Source organism: Gadus macrocephalus, chromosome 21 (assembly GCF_031168955.1).
Source record: "Gadus macrocephalus chromosome 21, ASM3116895v1".
In the NCBI taxonomy this organism is placed as follows: Eukaryota; Metazoa; Chordata; class Actinopteri; order Gadiformes; family Gadidae; genus Gadus; species Gadus macrocephalus.
The window spans coordinates 15,045,712-15,069,667 of NC_082402.1; the positions used below are offsets into that span (position 1 = coordinate 15,045,712).

The window sequence follows — 23,956 nt, forward strand, 5'->3', positions numbered from 1 at the left end:
GTTTTTGTCGTAAACTAGGGTCCGATGGTTAAAAAATAGACAGATATTCCAAGGTATCCTTAAAAGGCAGCTTGGATGTTTTTATTTTCTGCAGTTTAGACTTCTTCTATAACCTATTTTTGAAAGCAAAACACCAAGCTCAATGATTTAACGAGGCAGGGTTATTTGAAACAATTTATTAAATATATATTTGTGAGAGGTCATTCCTTCTCCTGAGTTTGCTTCCTATTTATGTCTAGTGTACAACCCTACTGTCCACAAGCATCACCCCCCCCCTCCCCATATGGATTTGGAGAATTGTTGCCACGTCCCAGTGGTGGAGGTATCATATATATGAAAGAGGGCATTCAATTATACTACAATGATCAATTAGGAGGCCGAAGCCCTAAAGGAAGTGATGCAATAGGTGACTGCAGGTCGACAACATTTAAGTAAGCTGTACTTTGAGGTCTCTTATATATCAAAGGGGGTCTCAAAGGACGCATACGCTTCAACCTGTGGCTCCAGCCGTACAGGAAATGACTCAGCAAGTGCTCCATCTCGTTGCACCTGCACCCAGCGGCTCGCTTGCAAGATTTTGGCCTGAAGTTCTTCCCAGACCTACACCCTAGCCATCCAACACGCATATCTGAGAATTAGGCTTCTCTTTAATAATGACAAAAAGTTACGAGAGAAATACACATTAACTTTTTGTTATCTCATAAGCGGCGTGGTGCCGGCTCCTTTTGACCTAGTTTATTTATATTATTCATAAATAATTGTCTTCTCTATATGTATGTGCTCTAAATGTTTTTGGTTTCTTCTTGGGTCAAGATAAGGTAAATAAATTATTTTCTTCTTGTCCTCTCTGCCCTCCGCTTGCTGTGTGTGTGTGTGCGTGTGCGTGTGTGTGTGTGTGTTTTGGTGTGTGTGTGTGTGTTTGGTGGGGGGGGGGGGGGGGGGGGGGGGCGGGGTTGCGGGGGGGCTGCCAGGTTGATCTATTTACCTGGTTGAGTATTAGCCTGGTTCTACCAGACTCTCGTACTTCACTTCATTTAATTTGTACAGAGAGTCTGGACCTAATCAATTGACAAACGTTAACTCACTTGAAGGCGGGTGTCTGTTGAAGTTTAAAATGATTGGATCTGCCCAGTGCCACTCTGGATCTGCCATAACCAATCGCTAACGTTTGGTTGTGACGTATGTCATGCGCCGGGAATCACGCGCAGGTTGTAACCAAACCAAACACCTTGCGGTCTGCACGAAAATGTCCTTCAACGACAGCTGCAGGTTTTGTTCGTCGAATTTAATTTATCAGGGAAAAATTGCACATTGTAAATCAACTACCGACCTACAACAACTCAAACTGGCGTACGACTTTATCGTCATTGTTCTCAGACACGCCCTCTGTTCGCTGATTGGCGGCCGCTGTGGCGGCACCAGAAAACCAAATTACATACAGTAGGTCCAGACCTAGTACTGAAGGGAAATTCAAATTGAGCCGCCCGCCTAAGTACTTAGGCGGGCGGAGCCAGGCTAGTTGAGTATTGTGTTTTGGCCTGAATGTTGTTGGGTGGTTGGTTGAGTGGGGCTACACCCAGCAGGGAGGTGTTGCCGGTGAGTCGGTGGGGGCATGAGCATCTATAGACCTACTTTATGGTCAAATATTGCTTTAGGAAAAAGTGGCAGCAGGCCACCCCAAATCACGGCTTACTTAACTTTTTCATTTTTTTTTACATCTTTTACAACAAATAAATATATATAAATACATAATAATGTGGCGACTCCTACCCCCGGGGAGTCTGGGTATTCATAATGTTTGGGGAAAAGGGGTTTTATTGTCTTTGTATAACTTGTTGTGTTATTAGGTTAAGTGGGGTTAACGGGTTTGGGTTCTTTATTGTTTGTGTGTTAATTGTGATGTGTGGTGTGATCGGGACCATTAGTGAGAGTGTTGTGTGTGTTGGTCAGTTGTGCCTTGTTTTCTGTTATGTGGTGTGTTTGAATAAAGGCAGCTCTCGGGGTCGTGCGGTGTACTGAGGCACGAGAGTTGCGCCGCCATTTAAACCTGGGCTCCCGTCTCGTCCTTCCCGCGCTGCTCGCCACAATAATAATAATAATAAAAAAAAAATATCTAAAAGAATTACGGCCGGCCGGCTCGGCCTGAAATCGTCCGGCCGTTCGGGAAATCTCCCGAACCTACCGATGGCCAGTCCGCCCCTGGTGTCTGAGGTACCTCATTTCAGACGGCTGTGTGGCGTAGCTCCGTTTCACAGGCTCACTTTAGAACGTGTGGAAAATAGCCGCAACCGATTTCTATTTCCTCATCGAGGTAGTCGATAACGTGGACAACGTGCTTGAGGTTCATATGAGACAGAATCTACTAAGTGTATTTGTGCGGCCCTCACTAAAGTTCATCACAACCCTGAGTCAATGTTTAATGTATATATATATATATATATATATATATATATATATATATATATATATATATATATATATATATATATATATATATATATATATATATATATATATATATATATATATATATATATATATATATATATATATATATGTATATATATATATATATATGTATATATATATAAAAAGGCTCCCTAACACAACAGGCACTGTCAAAGCCCAAACCTTTTAGCTGCTCCCACAAAATAGAGCCAAAAAATTGTCCATATACTCAACATGGACCATAGCCACAACATAGAGCCACAACATGGACCATAGCCAAAACATAGAGCCACAACATTGACCATAGCCACAACATAGAGCCACAACATTATGGAAAGCCAAGAAGGCCACAATCCGGAGCTAGAATGGCGCGGTAAAAGTGCAAAACCGCACGGATTCCGTACGGTTTGGCAAGAATTCCGTACGGAATCCGTACGGTTTTGAATGACTAATAGCCGCGGCTATTATTCATTCACTCCGGCTATTAGTCATTCACTCCGGCTATTAGTTATTCACTCCAGCTATTAGGTATACAGAACGAGCCCCTCCCTCTTCTTTGCTTGACCACTACGTTTGAAGGCTGTCTAACCGATCAGAGCTGCAGTGCCTCGATGTTTCGCTGTAACATAAAGCTGTGTTGTCTTTACTAGTTTCACTACAATGTAATGACCACCATTAGCTAGTGGAAAATACATTTGTGTCTAGTACAGCGATATATTTGTATATGTTAGGCTATATATTGAGATGGCAGTGTGCGAAATACCCGACAATATTCGGGGATGTCCTCATCCCCAGATTGTTCTCGATATGCAGTAGCCAGCTAGGCCATAACATTACATAACATGAACATGAACTGAATAAATGCCAGGTATATAGCATATCGGAGACGGGCACACAATCAGTGCATTTGCAAATGAGAGCCTGCAGTAGGACCGATCTTGTGACATTATTTAACCATCCATCTACAGCTAATACGATCAGACAGATACATCATTGATCACATTAAAGCCCACAACAAGCCCAACATCACCACGGCAGGTGCGCTCTCTCTCGCACATTCACACAATCACTCCAACTTCTCCAACTCCAAGGCAAGACTGTTTCACTAAGACCACAAACAACCACAACTAAACAGCCTACATATCCACAACTATGCACAAAAATCAGTTCATTGCGTCTATCTTCTGTTTGCCGCACATGGCTAATTTGCATACTTGCACATGACTGTCGGCTCCGCTTGTCAAAAAAATAGAACGTATTTGTGAATAAATGCTTTTCATTCTGAATATTGGACTTGGTGAGCTTAAATATGCTACATTTAAGTGACCTTTAGTGAGATGGCCTAAAACGGAATACAAATGAATTATTCTAGGACATAGGCTTTCAGGATCAATGTAATGCACAACTTTGCCCCTCCCTGTTAAAATAACGCGCATCGCAACAACTTTAGCCAATGCAGGCTCCTATTGCTTTACCAGTGTGTTTAAAGTGTGTGCGTGTGTGTGTGTGTGTGTGTGTGTGTGTGTGTGTGTGTGTGTGTGTGTGTGTGTGTGTGTGTGTGTGTGTGTGTGTGTGTGTGTGTGTGTGTGTGTTGTCATGTAGGCTATAGATATAGATTGATTGTCTTGGCTCGCTTGCATCCATGAAATATTGTAACGTCAAGTAGAAACACTTCCTTCAACAACTTGCTCTACCCACACACACACACACACACACACACACACACACACACACACACACACACACACACACACACACACACACACACACACACACACACACACACACACACACACGACTCTCTCCGACCACATGTCACAAGATCGGTCATACTGCAGGCTCTCATTTGCAAATGCACTGATTGTGTGCCAGTCTCCGATATGCTATATACCTGGCATTTATTCAGTTCATGTTCATGTTATGTAATGTTATGGCCTAGCTGGCTACTGCATATCGAGAACAATCTGGGGATGAGGACATCCCCGAATATTGTCGGGTATTTTGCACGCTGCCATCTCAATATATAGCCTAACATATACAAATATATCGCTGTACTAGACACAAATGTATTTTCCACTAGCTAGTGGTGGTCATTACATTGTAGTGAAACTAACAAAGACAACACAGCTTTATGTTACAGCGAAGCATCGAGGCACTGCAGCTCTGATTGGTTAGACAGCCTTCAAACTTAGTGGTCAAGCAAAGAAGAGGGAGGGGCTCGTTCTGCATACCTAATAGCCGGAGTGAATAACTAATAGCCGGAGTGAATGACTAATAGCCGGAGTGAATGACTAATAGCCGCGGCTATTAGTCATTCAAAACCGTACGGATTCCGTACGGAATTCTTGCCAAACCGTACGGAATCCGTACGGTTTCCGTACGGTTTCCGTACAGATTCCGTGCGGTTTTGCACTTTTACCGCGCCATTCTAGGTCCGGATTGTGGCCTTCTTGGCTTTCCATACAACATGGACCATAGCCAAAACATAGAGCCACAACATTGACCATAGCCACAACATGTACCATAGCCATAGCATAGAGCCACAATATGGACCATAGCCACAACATAGAACCACAAATTGGACCATAGCCAAAACATAGAGCCACAACATAGACCATAGCCACAACATGAACCATTGCCACAATATAGAGCCACAACATGGATCATAATCACAACATAGAGCCAAATAGACCATAGCCACAACATAGAGCCACCCCATAGACCATAGTCACAACATAGAGCCACAACATAGATCCACAACATAGACCAAAGCCACAACATAGAGCCACAACATTTCCAACCATTTCTACATTAACAAATTGAATAATAACTAGAACTGCAAGCAGTTATGCAGGGGTCCAAGAAGTGTGCATTTCGCCGGCACAACGCGACAAGAAATGTGCATTTCGCCGGCACAACGCGAAGCATGTGTTCAAAACACGGCGTGTGACAAAAGATGCAGCTGACTCCAGTGAATCTGTGGATATAAAGGTTTTGACTGTGGGAGGTTCGGTGTGGGAGTTATAGCCCAAAACGCGTTTTCAGAACATTCCATTGGCAAATTAGGAGACATACAATGTCGTAGTTTTTTGGCGCCGCCTTGTGGCGAAATTTTCCGAAGACAATTTTCCTTTTCCAAATAACTCCCGCCCACATTAATAATTCTTGGCCATATTTCTTATATAGACTCGGGTTTGCCCCTTGGTGGTTTCCTCATAGTTTGAAGAACATTGCTTTGGCCAATTAGAAGATATACAATTTCCTCGTTTATTGCGCCCCCTTAGGGCGTAATTTTCCGATTTCTTTAGCAAACGCTGTTAAGGTTAGCACCGACATGTGTGTAAAATTTGGACTCGATCCGATGTCTAATTTTAGATTTTTTTTTATTATTATTTTTCACGTCTAATTTAGCTAATAAACCAATATTCAAAACGCTACCGTTTTGTCGTCGAAGGTCGGATCAAAAAAGTGTCTAAGATTTCTTTGCGTGTGCGTCTGACGATGTCGTGTGCAAAGTTTGGTGTTGATTGGTCAAGAAATGTGGGAGGAGTAGGGAAAAAACAGTTTTGCGGTTTTTGCGATTTAGCGAAAAATATTCATAGACGCAAATGGGCGTGGCCTAGACCAAAAGCTGCAGCAGACTCCAGTGCATCTGTGTGTACAAGTTTTTGGACTCTGGGAGGTTCGGTGTGGGAGTTATAGCCCCAAACGCGTATTCCTTGGTATAGCGCCACCTAGTGGCCGGCATGTCTGGATTTGGTTATCTGAGTAGCGGTGCCGATTCTGGATCTAGTCATGTAATTGGCGCGTGTGCACCATTTACGGTTTGGGCTGTAGTCCCACTTTCACCGCGGGAAGAATAATAATCCTTACAAAAACAATAGGGATCCAACCTGTTGGCTTGGACCCCTAATTAATTTTAATGAACTTGGAGCTGGGAGCCATGCTGCTGAGTGGTCCTTGTTAATGCACACCTGCTCCTCCTCTCCACTACCATTCATTGATAACGTTAGACAGAAATAAGTCTTACGCTAATCCATCCGAACAACAAAGCTTATTATCAGTCAAAAACATAAATAGATGCATGGAAATAATAACTAGAGATGCATGTATTCATGGCTGGATGAGAGAGGGTTTCTGTTAGATTCAGTGTTGCATTAGTGTGCGTCAGAGCTCGTCGTCCTCTCAGGTGACATCCAATGGCATAGTTGGCTTTTGTCATTTTCAGGAGTCACTTCATTAACATTTATGTTTAGGGCATTTAGCAGACGCTTTCATCCAATGCCAAGTACATTTGTCATAAGAAGGTGAAAAAATATATTGCTGTCGGTACACACACACACACAAACACACACACACACACACACACACACACACACACACACACACACACACACACACACACACACACACACACACACACACACACACACACACACACACACACACACACACACAAAAGCACTCATACCCTGACCCTCGGACACACACACCTCCACCTTGAAGAATATGTGAATGAATCGATAGTGTGTTTACCTGACAATACGTTTAAAGGTCGTACAAAGGGATTGGGTCATGAAAGCTACTTCAATAGATCCTATGCTCCTTTATGGGTCCTTTTGGTTCTGTTTGTCTTGGTCTTGTATTATTGCTATATTTTTCGCATTCGATTTTCATAACCATTTCTTTGTGTGTATGCCTGTGGGTGGGGTCATGTGTGTGTGTTTGTGTGTTTGTGTTTGCGTGTATTTCATTATGTGTGTTCCATATGTGTATATGTTCAGTTTGTGTGTGTGTGTGCGTGTGTGTGCGAACGCGTGCGTGCGCGTGTGTGTGTCTGGACCACGATAGTGTTGTTTTCCTTTTCTCTATCGATGTTTAACCTGATTACACAGTCTATCTGAGCACCCCAAAAGGTTGCCATGATCCAGATATAGTTAATGGAAATCCAAAGGGTCCCCTTGGAAAACAGCAAATGGAGGACAGGTGTGTTGGGCTTATAAACCAGCCTTTTTCCTCTGTGAGTGAAAGAAACAGCAATGCAGCTATGGCAGGTTAAACAAGGTGAGTCATAGCACTGAGAAGATTGCATAAAAAAACGGAAGCATAATCTATTGTAATACAGAGTCCTTCCTTTCAAACGCATGAAACCTGTATAAAACCTTGAAACTGTGAGTCTTAAGAGTCTTAAGAAATGAAACCTATCCAAATTTTGCCATTATCCAGTATCCATCATTGTTGAATATATGAATAATGTAACTATTAAACCTGCACTATTTTTTTTTTTTATACTGTACCCGATTAAAAGATATCTGAACTACAATGTTCCTAAAGAATTAAATGTGGCCATACACGTGCAAACCAATCCAGGAATTGTTCTCTATAAAATATTTTTATTCTGGTCCACTGGACAACACTTACGTCTTATAGCGGTAATCATATGGCTATAATTATAACTGTAGCTGCCACTCAAGCCCCTAGAGGCTGCCAATGGGAAAAATGCTTTCATGTCAGAAGTATGCCACAAACAAAACTTTGCATTGAATTAGCATTGAATCCTGACATTGACACAATTGATCCCGATACTTGGGGCCAATGCACAAATGACGATGCTGTGTACAGTGCCAGTGTGAAGTATAATACTGTGTGACTGGTCCCCGATAGTGGCCAGTGCTTCTGTACCAGCACATGTTTTAGGAGACCTATTCGGATTCAGCCCAGCAGCACAAAGGCCTCGAGCACTATTTGATATGAAATGTTGCTGGCTCCTATCGCCCGATATTAAAGACGTGGGATGAAACGCCCTCAAAGGCCAAGGCGAAGGTCAGGGTGAAGCCTGCGGTTCTCCACTGCAAATTACATCCACTGCTTGGATTTTGGTTGGACGATACTTGCTTGCAATACAAAATAGCTTGTTGAAAAATATTTCAGATTAATCGTATTCTAAAGAACCGCAAAAATGGGCTATTTCCCACTGTTAGAACACTGCTGTTACAGTAATATCTCAATGATCTGTTCATTGGAGTCAAGAACGACGTTTTCCTCTGAGCACTGCTAAATAAAAGGCAGTACTAGAATGAACTCCAGGGCTTGACAGTAAAATAATCTTATTGTGATATCGTTTGACAGATATTGTGTGTGAGACATGCATTTGCAACATTATTAGAGAGAATATCTTTTTTTAATCACAACTTTCATCGTTAGAGAGAAATCTAAAATCGTGATGTAACATTTGTTTTTTCTTCAATTTGGGAAAAATAAATGTGTATAACAGGGCCTCTGCAACACTACAGCATTTAATCTATAATGGTGTTATAAATGTACATTGATATATTTTACATCGATAGAACCATTGCAGCTCCTTCAATTTGGATATTGCTCTTGGCAATAATGCGATTTTGACAATATTTAAATAAATTGTTCAGCCCTACTTCACTTCTACATACGCTTCTAAAGGAGCCAATCCTAAAAGGGGCAAGTCTGGAGATTTTTTTGCAACCTAGATCTTTAAGGATATGAGGTGTGGTCGTATTGCAACTCTGGTATCACTGACTGTGGGACTTGATGCCGCGGCGGTGGCTACAATACTGAAATCAGCTCTAATGGCCGTTGCAATTAGATTTAGCTTTATCAGAGGAGGAACATACACTATCCTCAAGGACTGATTCAGTTATTTAGAATAACTGCAACTTTGAAGCATAAATTAAGCAGTATTAAATAATGAATTCCTCATTTATGAAGCATTCTTCATGCGTGTATACTCATTAGTAAGCAAGTAATGAATCAGTAATGAATGATTATTAAGATAATTTGATAATTTTTATAATATGTATTATATATAAGACACAATATGAATTGCTTAATAATAAGTATTCATGTAGGAGCATTGATTTATAATGCTCGATTCAGCATGAATTTACTATTCACTACTACTTTATTAATACTTCAAACTTGCAGTTAGTTAGTAAATTAATCCCTTAATACTTCCAAGATTTGCGAGAACCAGCACCAAGGGAACCAGCAGACAGAGAGAGAGAACCAGCACCAAGGGAACCAGCAGAGTGAGAGAGAGAACCAGCACCAAGGGAACCAGCAGAGAGAGAGAGAGAGAGAACCAGCACCAAGGGAACCAGCAGAGAGAGAGAGAGAACCAGCACCAAGGGAACCAGCAGAGACTGAGAGAGAGAACCAGCACTAAGGGAACCAGCAGAGAGTGAGTGAGTGAGTGAGTGAGAGAGAGAGAGAGCCACCACTAAAGCTTAGTGGTGGAAACCATGGGAACAACATTTTAAAGTCAAGGACAAATCTCTAATCAAATTTAAGATTAATCTCTAAAGTCTCATGGCAGAAAAGCTCAAATCTGGGTAAATGGGGAGTGTGTGTGTGTGTGTGTGTGTGTGTGTGTGTGTGTGTGTGTGTGTGTGTGTGTGTGTGTGTGTGTGTGTGAGTGGTGTGTGTGTGTGTACAATTTAAACAAGGCAAGTAGCAGGGCATAACAGGTATGTCTGAGGGCGCACTCACACTAGCCATCTGTAATACTCAAGTACGTTTGCCCCCCGAAGTCTAGATCGTTTGGCTAGTGTGAGCACGCCATCCGTACTCAAGTCAACCAAAATGTTTTACTTTGCAAACAAAATCGTTCACTATTCAAACAAAATTGTTCACTCACAAACGCACAGAAAATGATGAATAAAGCTATGTTCTGTTTTTATCTGACTGATCTCGATTATGTTAATTATGTATTTGATTGCCACAAAAGAGTACAAATGCATTTATTTTGCCCTCTAAACAATTATTTTTTAATTATTTTTGCTTGAATTATAATTATTTACGATTGGAATGCATCATGCTCTGATTTCTCGATTATATAATTGATTTAAAATATATATATTGGCCTGTTCAACCCTTAAAAGCTAATTCTTGCTTTCAGGACAATTATTAGGTGAGTGCTGCATGTAGCGCTCCCCTATTGTTCTTCTGAAGTTTTCTTCTTTCTTTCTTTCTTTCTTTCTTTCTTTCTTTCTTTCTTTCTTTCTTTCTTTCTTTCTTTCTTTCTTTCTTTCTTTCTTTCTTTCTTTCTTTCTTTCTTTCTTTCTTTCTTTCTTTCTCTCTACAAACTTTGGGACCTATCTTGTTTTGTGGGAGGCAATATGGACAGCCACATGATGGTACTCCCTTGGCTTGTACTTTTTATGACAAATAGTTCTGGACCAAGACGTTGGGGCTGTAGCACTGGACTGCCCCTTCGCTGTACCGATATATGCTGCAGGAGTCAAAAGAACAAACGCTTTCCGTATTAATTATCCATCCACAATAAACAAACATCTCTGGTCATATTGCACACATATTCACTTTATAACACGCTCCATGATCATATTGTGCAATCGCCCTCTCTCACACACCGGAACAACGCTCCGCCAGTGAGCATTCTGAACTTCCTCGTGGCAACGAATCTGTTGAACACGCGAAGATCCAGAATAGGTCTCTTTTCCCCTGACTTCTTGGAAACCAGGAAGTAGCGGGAATAAAACCCTAGGTGAGACTCGTGGGGGGGAACTACAGTGATGGCCCTCTTTACCAAGAGACGTGCCATCTCTGCTGCTAGAGCCGTGCTCGCAGCCGGGTCCCGTAGCGTAGTCTCCACCAACCCCATAAAGGGTGGGGGACGACGCTTGAACTGTATGGGATGGCCCCATCTCAACGTGGTGTCCAACCATGATTGCAGAACGCACCGCTCTTGCCAACACGCATAGCGGTCGGAGAGAGACCGTCCAGGAATAACCCGTATTCCTCTGCCCCTACCGCCTCCATACTGCGTGTGAACCAAGGGGGCTTCCCATGAAAGGGAGGAGGCTCAGCGAGCGTAGGAGACGTACCAGAACCAGCCGCTGTAAAAACAACGAGCTGTCTAGACGTCGCGCTCGTGCCCGCTGAACAAGGAGCGAGCCGTACGGCCGCAGCACCTGTGCGCATGCGCTGTCCGCAGGCTGTAACCACAGCGCGCGGACCCGTCTCCTCACCTATGTGGGGAACCAGGAGACCGGTACAAGCGGCCGTATCCACGGGCTCGTGCAACGAGTCTCTGATCCGTCCACGAGGCTCCAAGGGACGCCGCGTCTTAGAAGCAGGTGAACCAGAGGCCATGTGAACACGCCGTCCGACCGCCACCCTACAGCCACCGGGCTGAGAGGGGGAAAGAGGCAACATGGAGGAACGCACCACAAGCGTAGGACGCAGGTGGCCTGAGGAATATCGCTCTTTAGGTACCATGTACTGCCGTTCGGCCGAACGGTCTTTACTTTTTTCTTTACAGTTTTTTTCAATTGCTTGAACACATTTTGCAAATTTTGGCTCATTGTGTCAAAACTCAACACACAAGCAAATAAGACACAACACTGGGAAATAAACCATTCACATCTATGTCAAATTGAAACTCGGCTATCGAAACCTAACAATTCTTTGTAAAAATGGCACTCTGATGACAAAATGATACACACTTGCATCATATGAATACACTTTCAGATCAGCAGCAACACACTAGTCAACTTTATATAAAACACTGCAGTCTTCCATATTCACTGTTTTTATTCAGTTCCACAGAGGGCACGTTTTTACCACAACCATAATGTACTGTAATGTAATGTACAGTACATTGCAGTACTGTACATTACAGTGCAGTAAATACAGTTTGAGCAAAAATAAAACAAAAATAAACCCTACTGTAGTGTAAACACAGAAAAACATGGCAATTGTGCATGGGTGGGCTTATGGATCCTGCCGTCTGTTGGGGTCTGGCCATAGGATCTCATCAACATCACAAGCAATGTTTTCTCCCGCTAAGCATCGGGGAAAATATTGCCTTGTGTGCCGAATCCATCCATGGATTGACCCTAAGTCGATGTCTCCGCAGGCCTGTTCCATTGCCTGCAGAAGAGGCATGCGAGCATGTGGTTGGCGGTCATATACGCGCCATCTCCAAGCGCTGCCACGGGACTGGCACAATTGCCCTTTGGCCAATTATGTTACGACCCCGTCGTCTTGTTTTGCTGAGGTTGAATCCAGCCTCATCAATGAAAATAAATTCATGAGGCTGTGCAGCTCCATCCATTTCCAAGATGCTCTGTAACAAAACAAAATACATGCAGTACATATTTTGGATGGCATTACTCAAAACACTCAACTACAGTACTACACATACAGAACCCCCACCCCATCGAACAGGTACCTGGTACCTCTCTGAATGTATCTATGTGGTACTGATAAAATGGCACATATTCAGCTGTAACTGGATGACACCAATACTGTATTGTAAATGTATAGGACTGTAACACTTACCTGTACATATTCACCCTGCAATACAGTACATGTGATATGGTACAGTACAGCAAATACTCTAGATACAGTCTAAGTAGAGTAGAAAGTAGAGAGTTGAAGACATACCTGTTTTCCAGTCGGATTGTCCTTATTATGGATGAAACTGTGAAAAGGCTTAGATTAGGGTGGACTCTCTGCCCAGCTTCCCTCATAGTCAGGCCATGGTTTATGACATGGTCCACCAAAGTGGCTTTTATGTCATCGGAAATAATGTTCCTCTTCCACCACGTCCTCCTCTATGTCTCTGTCCTCCTCTTCCTCCTCTACCTCTGCCTCTTGCTCTTGCTTCATCCATGCTTGCAAAGTTCTCAAAATGGCTTAACTGAGGCCTTTTTGTAGCTGGCTGATTGGTGTTCAGTTTTGGAAGAAAGTGTTTTAAGGTGTGTAAGTAAGTATTCTCAGTTAACCAATGTGTTTAGGATTTTGAATAGATGTGTTTTCCCAATGGTACAATGAGACGTCATTTTAATTTTTAATTTAATTAAGTGTCTTATGTATGAAATAGTGTGTAGTGTGCAGGAGCAAGTGTGTTGCAGAAAGGAGCAAGTGTGTTGCACAATTGCAACTAAAGTGCAAAGCAGCGCTTTTGTTTAAGGAATGGTTACATGTGTTTAAGGTATAGTAACAAAAACGTTGTTACTGTTGTGTTACTTTGGTCTAAGCATGTGTCTACAGTGTTCAAGCAATTGAAAAAAACTGTAATAGGGAAAGAAAAAGTAGGAGCAAGCTTCCGGAACTTCCCGGTCCGTGGCGCTGCTCTCCCCGTCTGCGGCGGCTGCGGCTGCGGCTGCGGCTGCTGCTGCACCGGGGCTGGAGTCGGAGGCGGCCCCTTGGAACGCTGGTGAGCGAGCACCTCGGAGAACCGGGAACCAAATAGGCCATCCGGCACTAGTGGACCCTGGACGAGGCTGGCCCGCTCTCGTTCCGGCACCACAGTGTGGGAGAGCCATATGACCCTTTGAATCATGGTAGCCCACGCCATATGCCGGCCGGCCGAAACGGCTATCGGCTGGCATAGCTGGAGGATGGCGCTGGAAAAGCGGGAAACCGCCAGCCATCTCGCGGCTTCCTCCGGGCCGTAGGCCTCCCTGTCAGCCGACAAGGAGACCATGGCGGAGGAGAGCAGGGTGATGTTGTTGACCGCTGCCGCGGATTGAGAGGCACAAACGAACACCCTGTCCGTTAGGCCGACAATCTGCTTCTGGAGGCGGTCGGGGGGGGAGTATCGGCCCATCCCTCCACGTTGGTGAAATCTGTGTAGAATCTTACCGGAGCCTTCAGGGTCGAAGGGTCCCCACCTGCAGCAGTAAACAAGTGCTGCACAGGCGGGAACAAGGGGCACTGGGTAACCCTCCGGGAAAAAGATGGGGTGCGAAAGCACTCGCCCTGCATATCGTCAGATACGGGGGCGAGAGGCGGGGCCGGCATGGGAATCCCTTTGATGGCCGCCGCCTCACCCATGATCTCCCGGAAGAGATCGGTCATCCGGCGTGGACCCTCGTGTTGTACGACGGTGGCGGTTGTAACCCGAGAGCGGGAAAAACCGATGATGCCATCGTCATCGTCAGGGCCGGCCCTGAACAGGTCGATGGCGTCAGCCAGTTCCACCGCAGGGGAAAAGAAGAGATGCATGGAGAGGATCCCCTCTTCTGGCAGCTCCCGGCAGGCGACACAGGAGACGGGGGCCGCCATAGCAGCCGCGGCGTGGTCGGCGCCGAGGCACCGAAAGCACGCCAAGTGCCCGTCACCCAGTGCCAGGGAGGCGGGACAGGAGGCGCATAGGAGTCCTGAAAAGGACCTAGCTCCAGGAGCACCCTCAGGTGGCCCTGAAAAGGGCCGTTTGTCCGCGGCCTCGCCCGAGCCGCTGCCACCGGCTTGGGAGATCCGTGTTGAAGTTTTCATCTTCTTAATAGTAGTTCTCAATTTCTCGCTGATAAGCACAAGTGCTGAAAGAAAAGGGAGGATGAGCGACGGTATACACAGCGTTATATAGACACGATACCGTTGGGAAATGTGGGCGGTGCCCACGCTGATAGGTGCATAGTTTGAATTTTCAGGGACAAGCCCATAAGGCGAAGCCTAGACGGCGTAGCCTACATGAAATACAACTCAGGTCAAACTGCATGCAGCACGAGACGGAGGAAAGCACGACTCGTACGGCTAAGAACAGGAAATGCAGCTACAATAAAGACTGGGAAACTATCTTTCCCTGGGTGAAACGAGTGCAAGGCGAGTCTGGTAAAGTTTTGTGTGAAGTTTGCTTGAGTCATTTTTCCATTTCACACAGAGGGTAATACGACGTGAAACGACACAGACAATGCGGTGACTATCGCTGTGCCTACTCTTTGTCTCTGTCTCTGTCGCTCTCTCTCTCTTTCTCTCTCTCTCATCTGTCTGTCTGTCTGTCTCTCGTCTGTCTGTCTGTCTGTCTGTCTCTCCCTCTGTTCTCTTTCTTGTCTGTGTGTGTGTGTGTGTGTGCGTGTGCATGTGTATGTGCGTGTGCATGTGTATGTGTGCGTGAGTAGGAAGGTGAGGAAATTGATTTTATTTTCAAAGTCCCTATAAATCTCAAATGGGAAAATTATTATTATTATTTATTTTTTATTAACAGTATTTACTTGTACTTTTAATTTCCATGCTCAAGTACATATAAGATCAGAAAATTACCTTTGATACTTAAGTGCTATTAATATCAGATACTGGAAGACTTTTACTCAAGTCGTATTCGATTGGGCGCCTTTTACTTTTACCAGGGCCCTTTTCTGGGAAGATATCTGTACTTTTACTCAAGTATGGCTTTCAGGTTCTTCTTCCACCACCTGCTGTTGTTGTGTGTGCGCACGGCACGCTCACACACGTGTGTGTCACTGAGTGTGTGTCTGCCATTGAGTATATACATCTATAAACAGACACGAGGACGAAGATTTCGGCAAACATTTTTATTTGATTTAATATACATGAATTGGCTGTTGGGCCCAGGCGAATTGAAACAAAGTGTGTACGTCCAACATCGGATGGGACCCGACCAAGTCCACGTCGATGTGACATCACACTGGAGAGAAACCGCAGCTTGGTCCAAGCGCAGGTGAATTTAAACAAAGCATTACACACCTCAGTGTGATGTAACACTGATGAGGACTTGGTTGGGTCCCATCAGATGTTTCAATACTTTGTTTAAATTCACCCGGGCTCCGACAAAGCTGGGGTTTCACTCCTGTGTGACGTCACATCGATGTCGACCTGGTCGGGTCACTTCAGTTGTTTGACGTACATACTTTGTTTAAATTCACCTGGGCCCAGACAAAGTATGTACGTCAAACATCGGATAAGTCCAGCCCAGGTCCACATCGATGTGACATCACACACTGGAGTGAAACCCCAGCTTTCTCCTAGCGTAGGTGAATTTAAACAAAGTATGACACACCTCAGTGTGATGCAACATCGATGAGGACTTGGTTGAGTCCCATCAGATGTTTCAATACTTTGTTTAAATTCACCCGGGCTTAGACAAAGCTGGGGTTTCCCTCCTGTGTGATGTCACATCGATGTGGACTTGGTCGGGCGCCATCAGATGTTTGACGTGCATACTTTGTCTGTACAATGGTGCCGTAATACATTTTATTTTCCAGTTTTATTTTTTTTGTTTTTATATGCTATTTTCTTTTTTCTTTTTTTTTTCTTAGCGCACACACGACCCACACTGGAACCGGGCCGCGAATGTTGAAATTTCCTTCATTCTAAAGTTCAGCCACTTGTTGACCCGGGGCCTGAGGCCCGTCCCCTCAGCCTGAGCTGTGGCTTCCCCCTCCTCCTCAGCCTCGATGACCAGATCCTGATGTTCAGGGGTGTTCGGGGGGCGGCCTTTGGGTCGGCCCAGGCCATCTTGATGCGCTTAAAGGGGTTCTGGCGTGAAAGGCGGCCCAAAGGCTTCTCCTCCTCCTGATCCGTCAGGGCGATGGTAGCTGTTTCGATCCTCTGCTTTCTTAGTGCCCTCACCCGGACCCTCATGTTCCCCAAGACCTGGGTCAGGTCCTTTCTCGGGGCCCTGTCTGCTGTCAGAGACGGTGAGAGAGTCGTTAAGTCAATGTTTCGTGATTATGGTGACGTATAAAACTCAAAAGATAAATGCACACACACACACACACACACACACACACACACACACACACACACACACACACAAGCAGGTAGACACACACAGGTAAACACATACACAAGCAGGTAAAAACAACAATGCGCGAACTCACCAGGTTCATTGGCGGTCTGGCCTTGGTCCGGGGCGGTCTGGCCTTGGTCCGGGGCGGTCTGGCCTCGGTCCGGGGCAGTCTGGCCAGGGAAGGGGCTCCGGCCTGAAGGGCGGCCCAAAGGCTTCTCCTCATCAAGCCGGGAGGTGGTTGCTGGTTGAACCCTCTTCTTTTTGAGGCCCTTCACCCGGAACCTCAGGTTCCCCATGACCTGGGCCAGGGCCTTTGTGGGGGGGCTGTCTGGTAAACACACACACAAGCAGGTAAACAAACACACACAAGCAGGTAAACACACACACACAAGCAGGTAAACAACACACACACAAGCAGGTAAACACACACACAAGCAGGTAAACAACACACACAAAAGCAGGTAAACACAATGCAGCCAGCTCACCAGGCACATTGGGGAGCTGGTTTGGCTCCTGGGCGGTCTGGCCTGGGTCCATGGTTGCTGTTTCCACGCTCAGCTTCCTGACTCCCTTCACCCGGACCTTCAGGTTCCCTACCACCTGGGCCAGGTCCTTCCCGGGGGGCCCGTCTGCGGTCGGAGGCAGCCAGGCCACGAAAGGGCCTGAGCCTTCTCCCTGGTGTTGGGGTTCTGTCAGAAATGAACGACAAAGCTGTGTTTAGTGACGACCATAGTGGCTGATGTATGTTTGTTGCTGCTATGGGGTCTGTTTAAGTGGCGCTGAGTGTGAGAGTCGCTCAGTCAATGTTTTGTGATTATTATGACGTATAACACGCACACACACACACACACACACACACACACACACACACACACACACACACACACACACACACAGAAGCAGGTACGCACACACACAAGCAGGTAAAAAACAACAATGCAGGGAACTCACCAGGTTCATCGCGGGTCTGGCCTTGGTCCGGGACAGTCTGGCCTTGGTCCGGGGCGGTCTGACCTTGGTCCGGGGCGGTCTGGCCTTGGTCCGGGGCGGTCTGGCCTGGGTCCGGGGCGGTCTGGCCTTGGTCCGGGGCGGTCTGGCCGTGGTCCGGGGCGGTCTGGCCTGGGTCCGGGGCGGTCTGGCCTTGGTCCGGGGCGGTCTGGCCGTGGTCCGGGGCGGTCTGGCCTTGGTCCGGGTCATTCGCCTCCTCATTTGTCTCCAACCATCTGATCACCACCTAGGACACAAACACACGGCATCAGGAACTCTTCGGGTCAAACACGAACCAACCCTGAAGACCCACGACAGGAAACACAATGACGCCTCAGTCGCTGTTGGTGTTGGTGTCTTCTCCTTCCTCACCTGTCTCAGACGTTCGTTCTTTTGCGACGAGGTGGAGACCAGATGGGGCGGGGGGGGGTCCGGAGAGGGGGAGGAGGAGTCCAGATCGGGGGTGGCCTCTTCCTCCTGTCGGAGGAGATCGTCACCGTTAAGGTTTCCTCGCCCCTCTCTTCTCCATAGTTCCCTCGCTCTTTGCTAACTTGGCTCACTGGCCGCTGTGCTCGCTCTCTGATCACCAGGTAACGCTCATCGCTCCGCTCTCTGATCACCACTGAGCACGGCACTGAGGAGCGGTGTCTTATATTTTACTCTCTATTCCTGAGTCCCGGCTAGCTGCTAAAGGGGACGGGTCTTTTTCTGTGTTAGCCCCAAAGCTTTGGAATGCATTGCCTGAGCAAATAAGGTTAGCTGATTCGGTGACATCTTTTAAGTCCCTCCTTAATAAGACTCACCTGTACCGCAAAGACTTTAAAGAGTTTATTGCAGTTAAATGTTATTTTTTATGTTTTGCCTGGTACACTTTTCATTCATGGTATTTATTGTTTATAATTAAAAAAAAAAAAAAAAAAAGACCTGTCATACAATTGTTCTTAGACATTTATTTTTGTTTGGTTGTTTTGCTTTCTTTCTTTTTATCTGTAAAGCACTTTGTAGCTCTGTGTAGAAAAGCACTGCATAAATAAAGGTTATTCTTATTATTATTGTCTTATATAGAGGAGCGTGGCCCCGTGATGTCAGAGGGCCACGGCGTTCCGCTGGCCAGAGGCGCCGCGGTGACGTCGTCACGGGGACGGAATGTTTGGGTAGGCCTATACATTATTTTGGAAATGGCAAAAATATGCTGAAGCATAAAGGGCGTGTTCACACAGGCAGTTTTTTTACATTAAAAAACACCTGACCCGGGCGGTTTTTTACCAACTGACGGTTTTGTCAAGTTCATTCTCGAGCAGAATGTTCTAGAGCCAACGTTGCAAATCAGTTACCGCATCAAAGTGGTTTGACTACGCTACAGTGTCAGTTACAATGTCGAGGATGAGAAAATTAGCCCTTGTTTTGGCGTTAAATGACAACGACGAGGATAACGATGAACCTTCCCGTTTGTGGGTGCATGACATAAACCGGGGACGGCAGCAGTACGGGGCGTTTCATAGTTTGATTCAGGAGCTACGGTTTGATAATGCACGGTTCAGTGCATATTTCAGACTCGACAAGAGTCAATTTGAAACCTTGTTGCGCATCGTTGCGCCTTCAATAATAAGGCAAGACACCCACATGAGGCAAGCCATCAGTCCAGAGGAACGACTCAGCATTTGTTTAAGGTATATCCGCAAATATATTTATAAATAGGATTATGAAATCAGACGCATGTCTCGTAGCTTATTTTACTACTACTACTTAAAGCGCTTTGAGTGTGTGAAAAGCGCTATATAAATTGAATCTATCATTATTATTACTAGTAACAAGCAGGTAGTAGGTTACCTAGCAACAGGTCTAATGTAAGCTATGTTGTCTTGCCTCCCATACTCTTTGGTGTTGCAGAGCTTGTTCTCACCTTTTCAGCATACGTAGGCAAGGCAAGGCAACTTTATTTATATAGCACTTTTCCTACACAAGGCAGACTCAAGTGCTTCACATTTAAACATTGTCATACAATAAAATAAAATAATAGATCAACATATGGAAAGAAATGGGTAAAATAGAAAGTTAAAAAGGCATTTTAGTATTAAAATAGAATATAAAGGCAAATTTAAAAAAGCTTTTTAGAAAGTGCAATGTATTTAAGATTTAGCAGAAAGCTAAAGCAAACATAAAAGTCTTCAGTCTTGTTTTAAAGGTGCTCAGAGTAGGCCTATTTTATATGTATAGCGTCCCTCGCTGGACAGGATGTAGACTGCTAGCATTACCTACCTGACTGTCAGGCCTGCAAATGAAATAGAAACTGCTATCTAACTGCTAACGGCTACAATCAAGATCAACAGGTGTATGCGTGCTTGCTCAATTGTTTCAGACTAAACTAAATATCACTCTTTGGGCAGGTATCTGGCAACTGGCGATTCATTCCGGTCCATCGCTTTCGCCTTCAGGATGGGTGCCAGCACTGTGGCAGGCATAGTTCATCAGGTCTGCACAGCTATTTGGGATTGCCTCCTGCCAGATTACATGCCTATTCCGGACAAAGCAGCGTGGAGAAAGATCGCCACTGGATTCCAACAGCTGGATTTCCCCAACTGCCTAGGGGCAATGGATGGGAAACACGTAGTCATTGAGGCTCCTCCCTCCAGTGGCACTCTTTATTACAATTACAAAGGCACTTTTTCCATCGTCCTTCTGGCTGTAGTCGACGCCAGGTACTGTTTCAGGCTTGTTGACATCGGGGCCTATGGAAGAAACAGTGATGGGGGAACCCTCTCCTCCTCCGCTTTTGGTACTGCCCTACGGCAGAACACATTGGGTATCCCGGATGACTCCATCCTCCCAGGGGCAGAACATCTTGGCCCGATGCCTCATGTGTTTCTGGCAGACGAAGCCTTCCCCTTGCGCCGTAACATCATGCGCCCATACCCTGGCTACAACACTGGAGAAAAAAAAGTGTTTAACACCCGTCTCTCTCACGTGCGCAGAATGGTCGAGTGTGCGTTTGGCATACTGGCATCCCAATGGAGAGTGTACCGTCGGGTGCTGTGTGTCTCTCCAGAAGTGGCAGAGAACGTGGTAAAGGCCACCTGCATGCTCCATAACTTTCTGAGGTGGGATGCCAGCACTACAATACCGGCTAGGTCATCTACTGGAACATCCACAGCTGAGCCATCACAAGGTCTCCAGAACGCACCTCGCCTTGGCACCAACAATGCTGGCAGAGATGTTGTGGCAGTGAGGGAGAAGTTTGCTCAGTACTTCATGTCTGAAGCTGGACGAGTTCCCTGGCAGGATAACATCTAGGCACAAACATATATATATATGTTTATTTATGTTTACATTTATTTATTTAATTTATTTATTTATATCTATTTATTTATTTATATTAATCCTCTATACAGTTCTCTACATTTATCTTTTTATTTTACTTGAATCCTGTTTTACTTCTATTATTATCTCTACTTTCTATATTAGCTAAGAGTTTATTGTTTACTGTTTTTGTTTACTTTTTATAGTTAGTTAGTTAGTTAAGAGTTTATTGTTTATCTTATATTATTATTATAATTATTGTTTACTGTTTACTTTTTGTTTTACTTTTTATAGTTATCCAAGAGTGTATTGTTTATCTTATATTGTATATAATTTAATATTGTGTTGTGTTTCTTCTGTAAACTACTGGACAATCAATTTCCTTGAGGGAGTCATCACAAAAGGATCAATAAAATCTAATCTAATCTAATCTAATCTAATTTCATCACCAGCAAACACCAGATGATGTGGTGAAGTTGAAGTTTTCTCTGAATCTTGGAAGCAGTACCACACCCATGAACGATAAAGCTGACATAAGTTTAAATATTTTTTTTATACCTAATAGAAATTGTGTGGCTCCTATGTATATCAAAGTGGGTATTGTAGTGATAAAACAAGATAAAATGTTAAATCTCCTTCAGAATATCTAATGTAAAGAAAGAGGTACAAAGCAAAGCAGTCTGTGTTTAAATGTAATAATTTAATTTAATAATTTCATTCATTCTCCAAATTCGATATCATAAAACAGTGACTGCATTCTACACTTTAGCAATGCCTGTTTGCGAGGCTCCAACCTTGCCAGTGTGGGTGCAAAGCTCAGAAGGAAACGCTCATGCTCATTCTCCTCTTTAGCAATGGCACTGAGGACCTGTTGCTGGTAGGGGGTTATGTTTGCAGTGGCCTGCCTCTTCCTCCCTCTTTGAACTCTCATGGGCCCGAATTCCTGCTGCTGTTCTTGTTGAGGTGGTTGTGGGGGTGGAGATGGAGAGGGTGGGGGCCTAGATGAATGAGGTGGGGGCCTAGATGAACTGCCATTTGAAGAACTAGGCCCAGGTTGACTACTCATTGTGTCATCCAATGTAGTCTGTCAGGTAAAGGAAACACGGGACAAAACACAACATTACACAAAGCATAATTTTTTTTTCCTTCGCAATCCACATGATTAAACACAGGACATAGTCATACAGCTGATAAGCTTCACTCGTTTGATTTAGCCTACAATTATGAATTGGCCTGTTCATCATGGCACATTAGCTCAATCTCATCTAGTCTTACCTCGTTGTTTTCACACATTGCATTCAAAATGCTCTCTGCTGTCTGGCTTGGCTGGTCGAAGTTACTAATTGTGAGCCTTTCCTGTACATAAGGCTCCAGGAAAGATAGTATTTTGACATATTTCCAACTGTGCTTATGGCCTCCCTCCGATCCACTCCTCCTCTCCTTCATTAGGGGTCCAAGCCAACAGGTTGGAACCCTATTGTTTTTGTAAGAATTTTTTTTATTATTATTCCAGCACCTAGAAGTGGTACCACACCCCAAACCGTAAATGGTGCCGACACGCCAATTGCATGACTAGATCCAGGTCCGTGAGGTGACGGCAGACGACAAAATCCAGACACGCCGGCCACTAGGTGGCGCTATACCAAGGGAAAACGCGTTTGGGGCTATAACTCCCACACCGAACCTTCCACAGTCAAAAACTTGCACACACATATTCACTGGAGTCTGCTGCATCTTTTGGCCTAGGCCACGCCCATTTGCGTCTATGAATATTTTTCGCTAAATCGCGAAAACCGCAAAACTGTTTTTTCCCTACTCCTCCCACATTTCTTGACCAATCAACACCAAACTTTGCACACGGCATCTTCAGACGCACACGCAAAGAAATGATAGACAGTTTTTTGATCCGACCTTCGACGACGAAACGGTAGCGTTTTGAATATTTGTCGCTTAGCTACGTTTTAATTATTCTTACCCCCCTAAAAGTGGGCCCACACCCCAAACCGTAAATGGTGGCGACACGCGAATTGCATGACTAGATCCAGATCTCTTCGGACTACGCAGACGACAAAATCCATACACGCCGGTCACTAGGTGGCGCTATACCAAGGGAAAACGCGTTTGGGGCTATAACTCCCACACCGAACCTCCCACATTCAAAAACTTGTACCCACATATTCACTGGAGTCTGCTGCATCTTTTGGCATAGGCCACGCCCATTTGCGTCTATAATTTTTTTTCGCAAAATCGCGAAAACCGCAAAACTGTATTTTCGCTACTCCTCCCGCATTTCTTGACCAATCAACACCAAACTTTGCACACGACATCTTAAGACGCACACGAAAATAAATACTCAAACTCTTTTTTGATCCGACCTTCGACGACGAAACGGTAGCGTTTTTAATATTTGTTTATTAGCTACGTTTTACGTCGAAACGCAAAAATTCACAAAATAGCAAAATTAGACATCGGATCATGTCCAACTTTTAGACGCATGTCGGTGCTACCCTTAAGGTCGTTCGATAACAATTATGGAAAATTTCGCCTTTAGGGGGCGCAATAAACGAGGAAATTGTATATCTTCTAATTGGCCAAAGGAATGTTCTTCAAACTATGAGGAAACCATCAAGGGGCAAACCCGAGTCTATATAAAAAATATGGCCAAGAATTATTAATGTGGGCGGGAGTTATTTG

General features: G+C 44.8%; 1 protein-coding gene and 1 long non-coding RNA gene across 2 annotated transcripts; both read right to left on the bottom strand.

The window, feature by feature from the left end:
* Window positions 1-15,746: 15,746 nt before the first annotated feature.
* LOC132450357 (uncharacterized) lies at window positions 15,747-19,554 on the bottom strand. The gene is made up of 6 exons (XM_060042445.1): window positions 19,543-19,554; window positions 18,338-18,511; window positions 17,993-18,212; window positions 17,464-17,667; window positions 17,070-17,306; window positions 15,747-16,874 (listed from the first exon to the last, which is right to left on the bottom strand). Exons 1-6 carry the CDS (start codon window positions 19,552-19,554, stop codon window positions 16,567-16,569), a joined length of 1,155 nt encoding a protein of 384 aa, XP_059898428.1. The 3' UTR covers window positions 15,747-16,566.
* Window positions 19,555-20,164: 610 nt separating this feature from the next.
* On the bottom strand, window positions 20,165-21,924 carry LOC132449680 (uncharacterized). The gene is made up of 2 exons (XR_009523629.1): window positions 20,987-21,924; window positions 20,165-20,891 (listed from the first exon to the last, which is right to left on the bottom strand). It is a non-coding gene; the product is annotated as an uncharacterized LOC132449680 (long non-coding RNA).
* Between the last annotated feature and the right edge of the window lie 2,032 nt (window positions 21,925-23,956).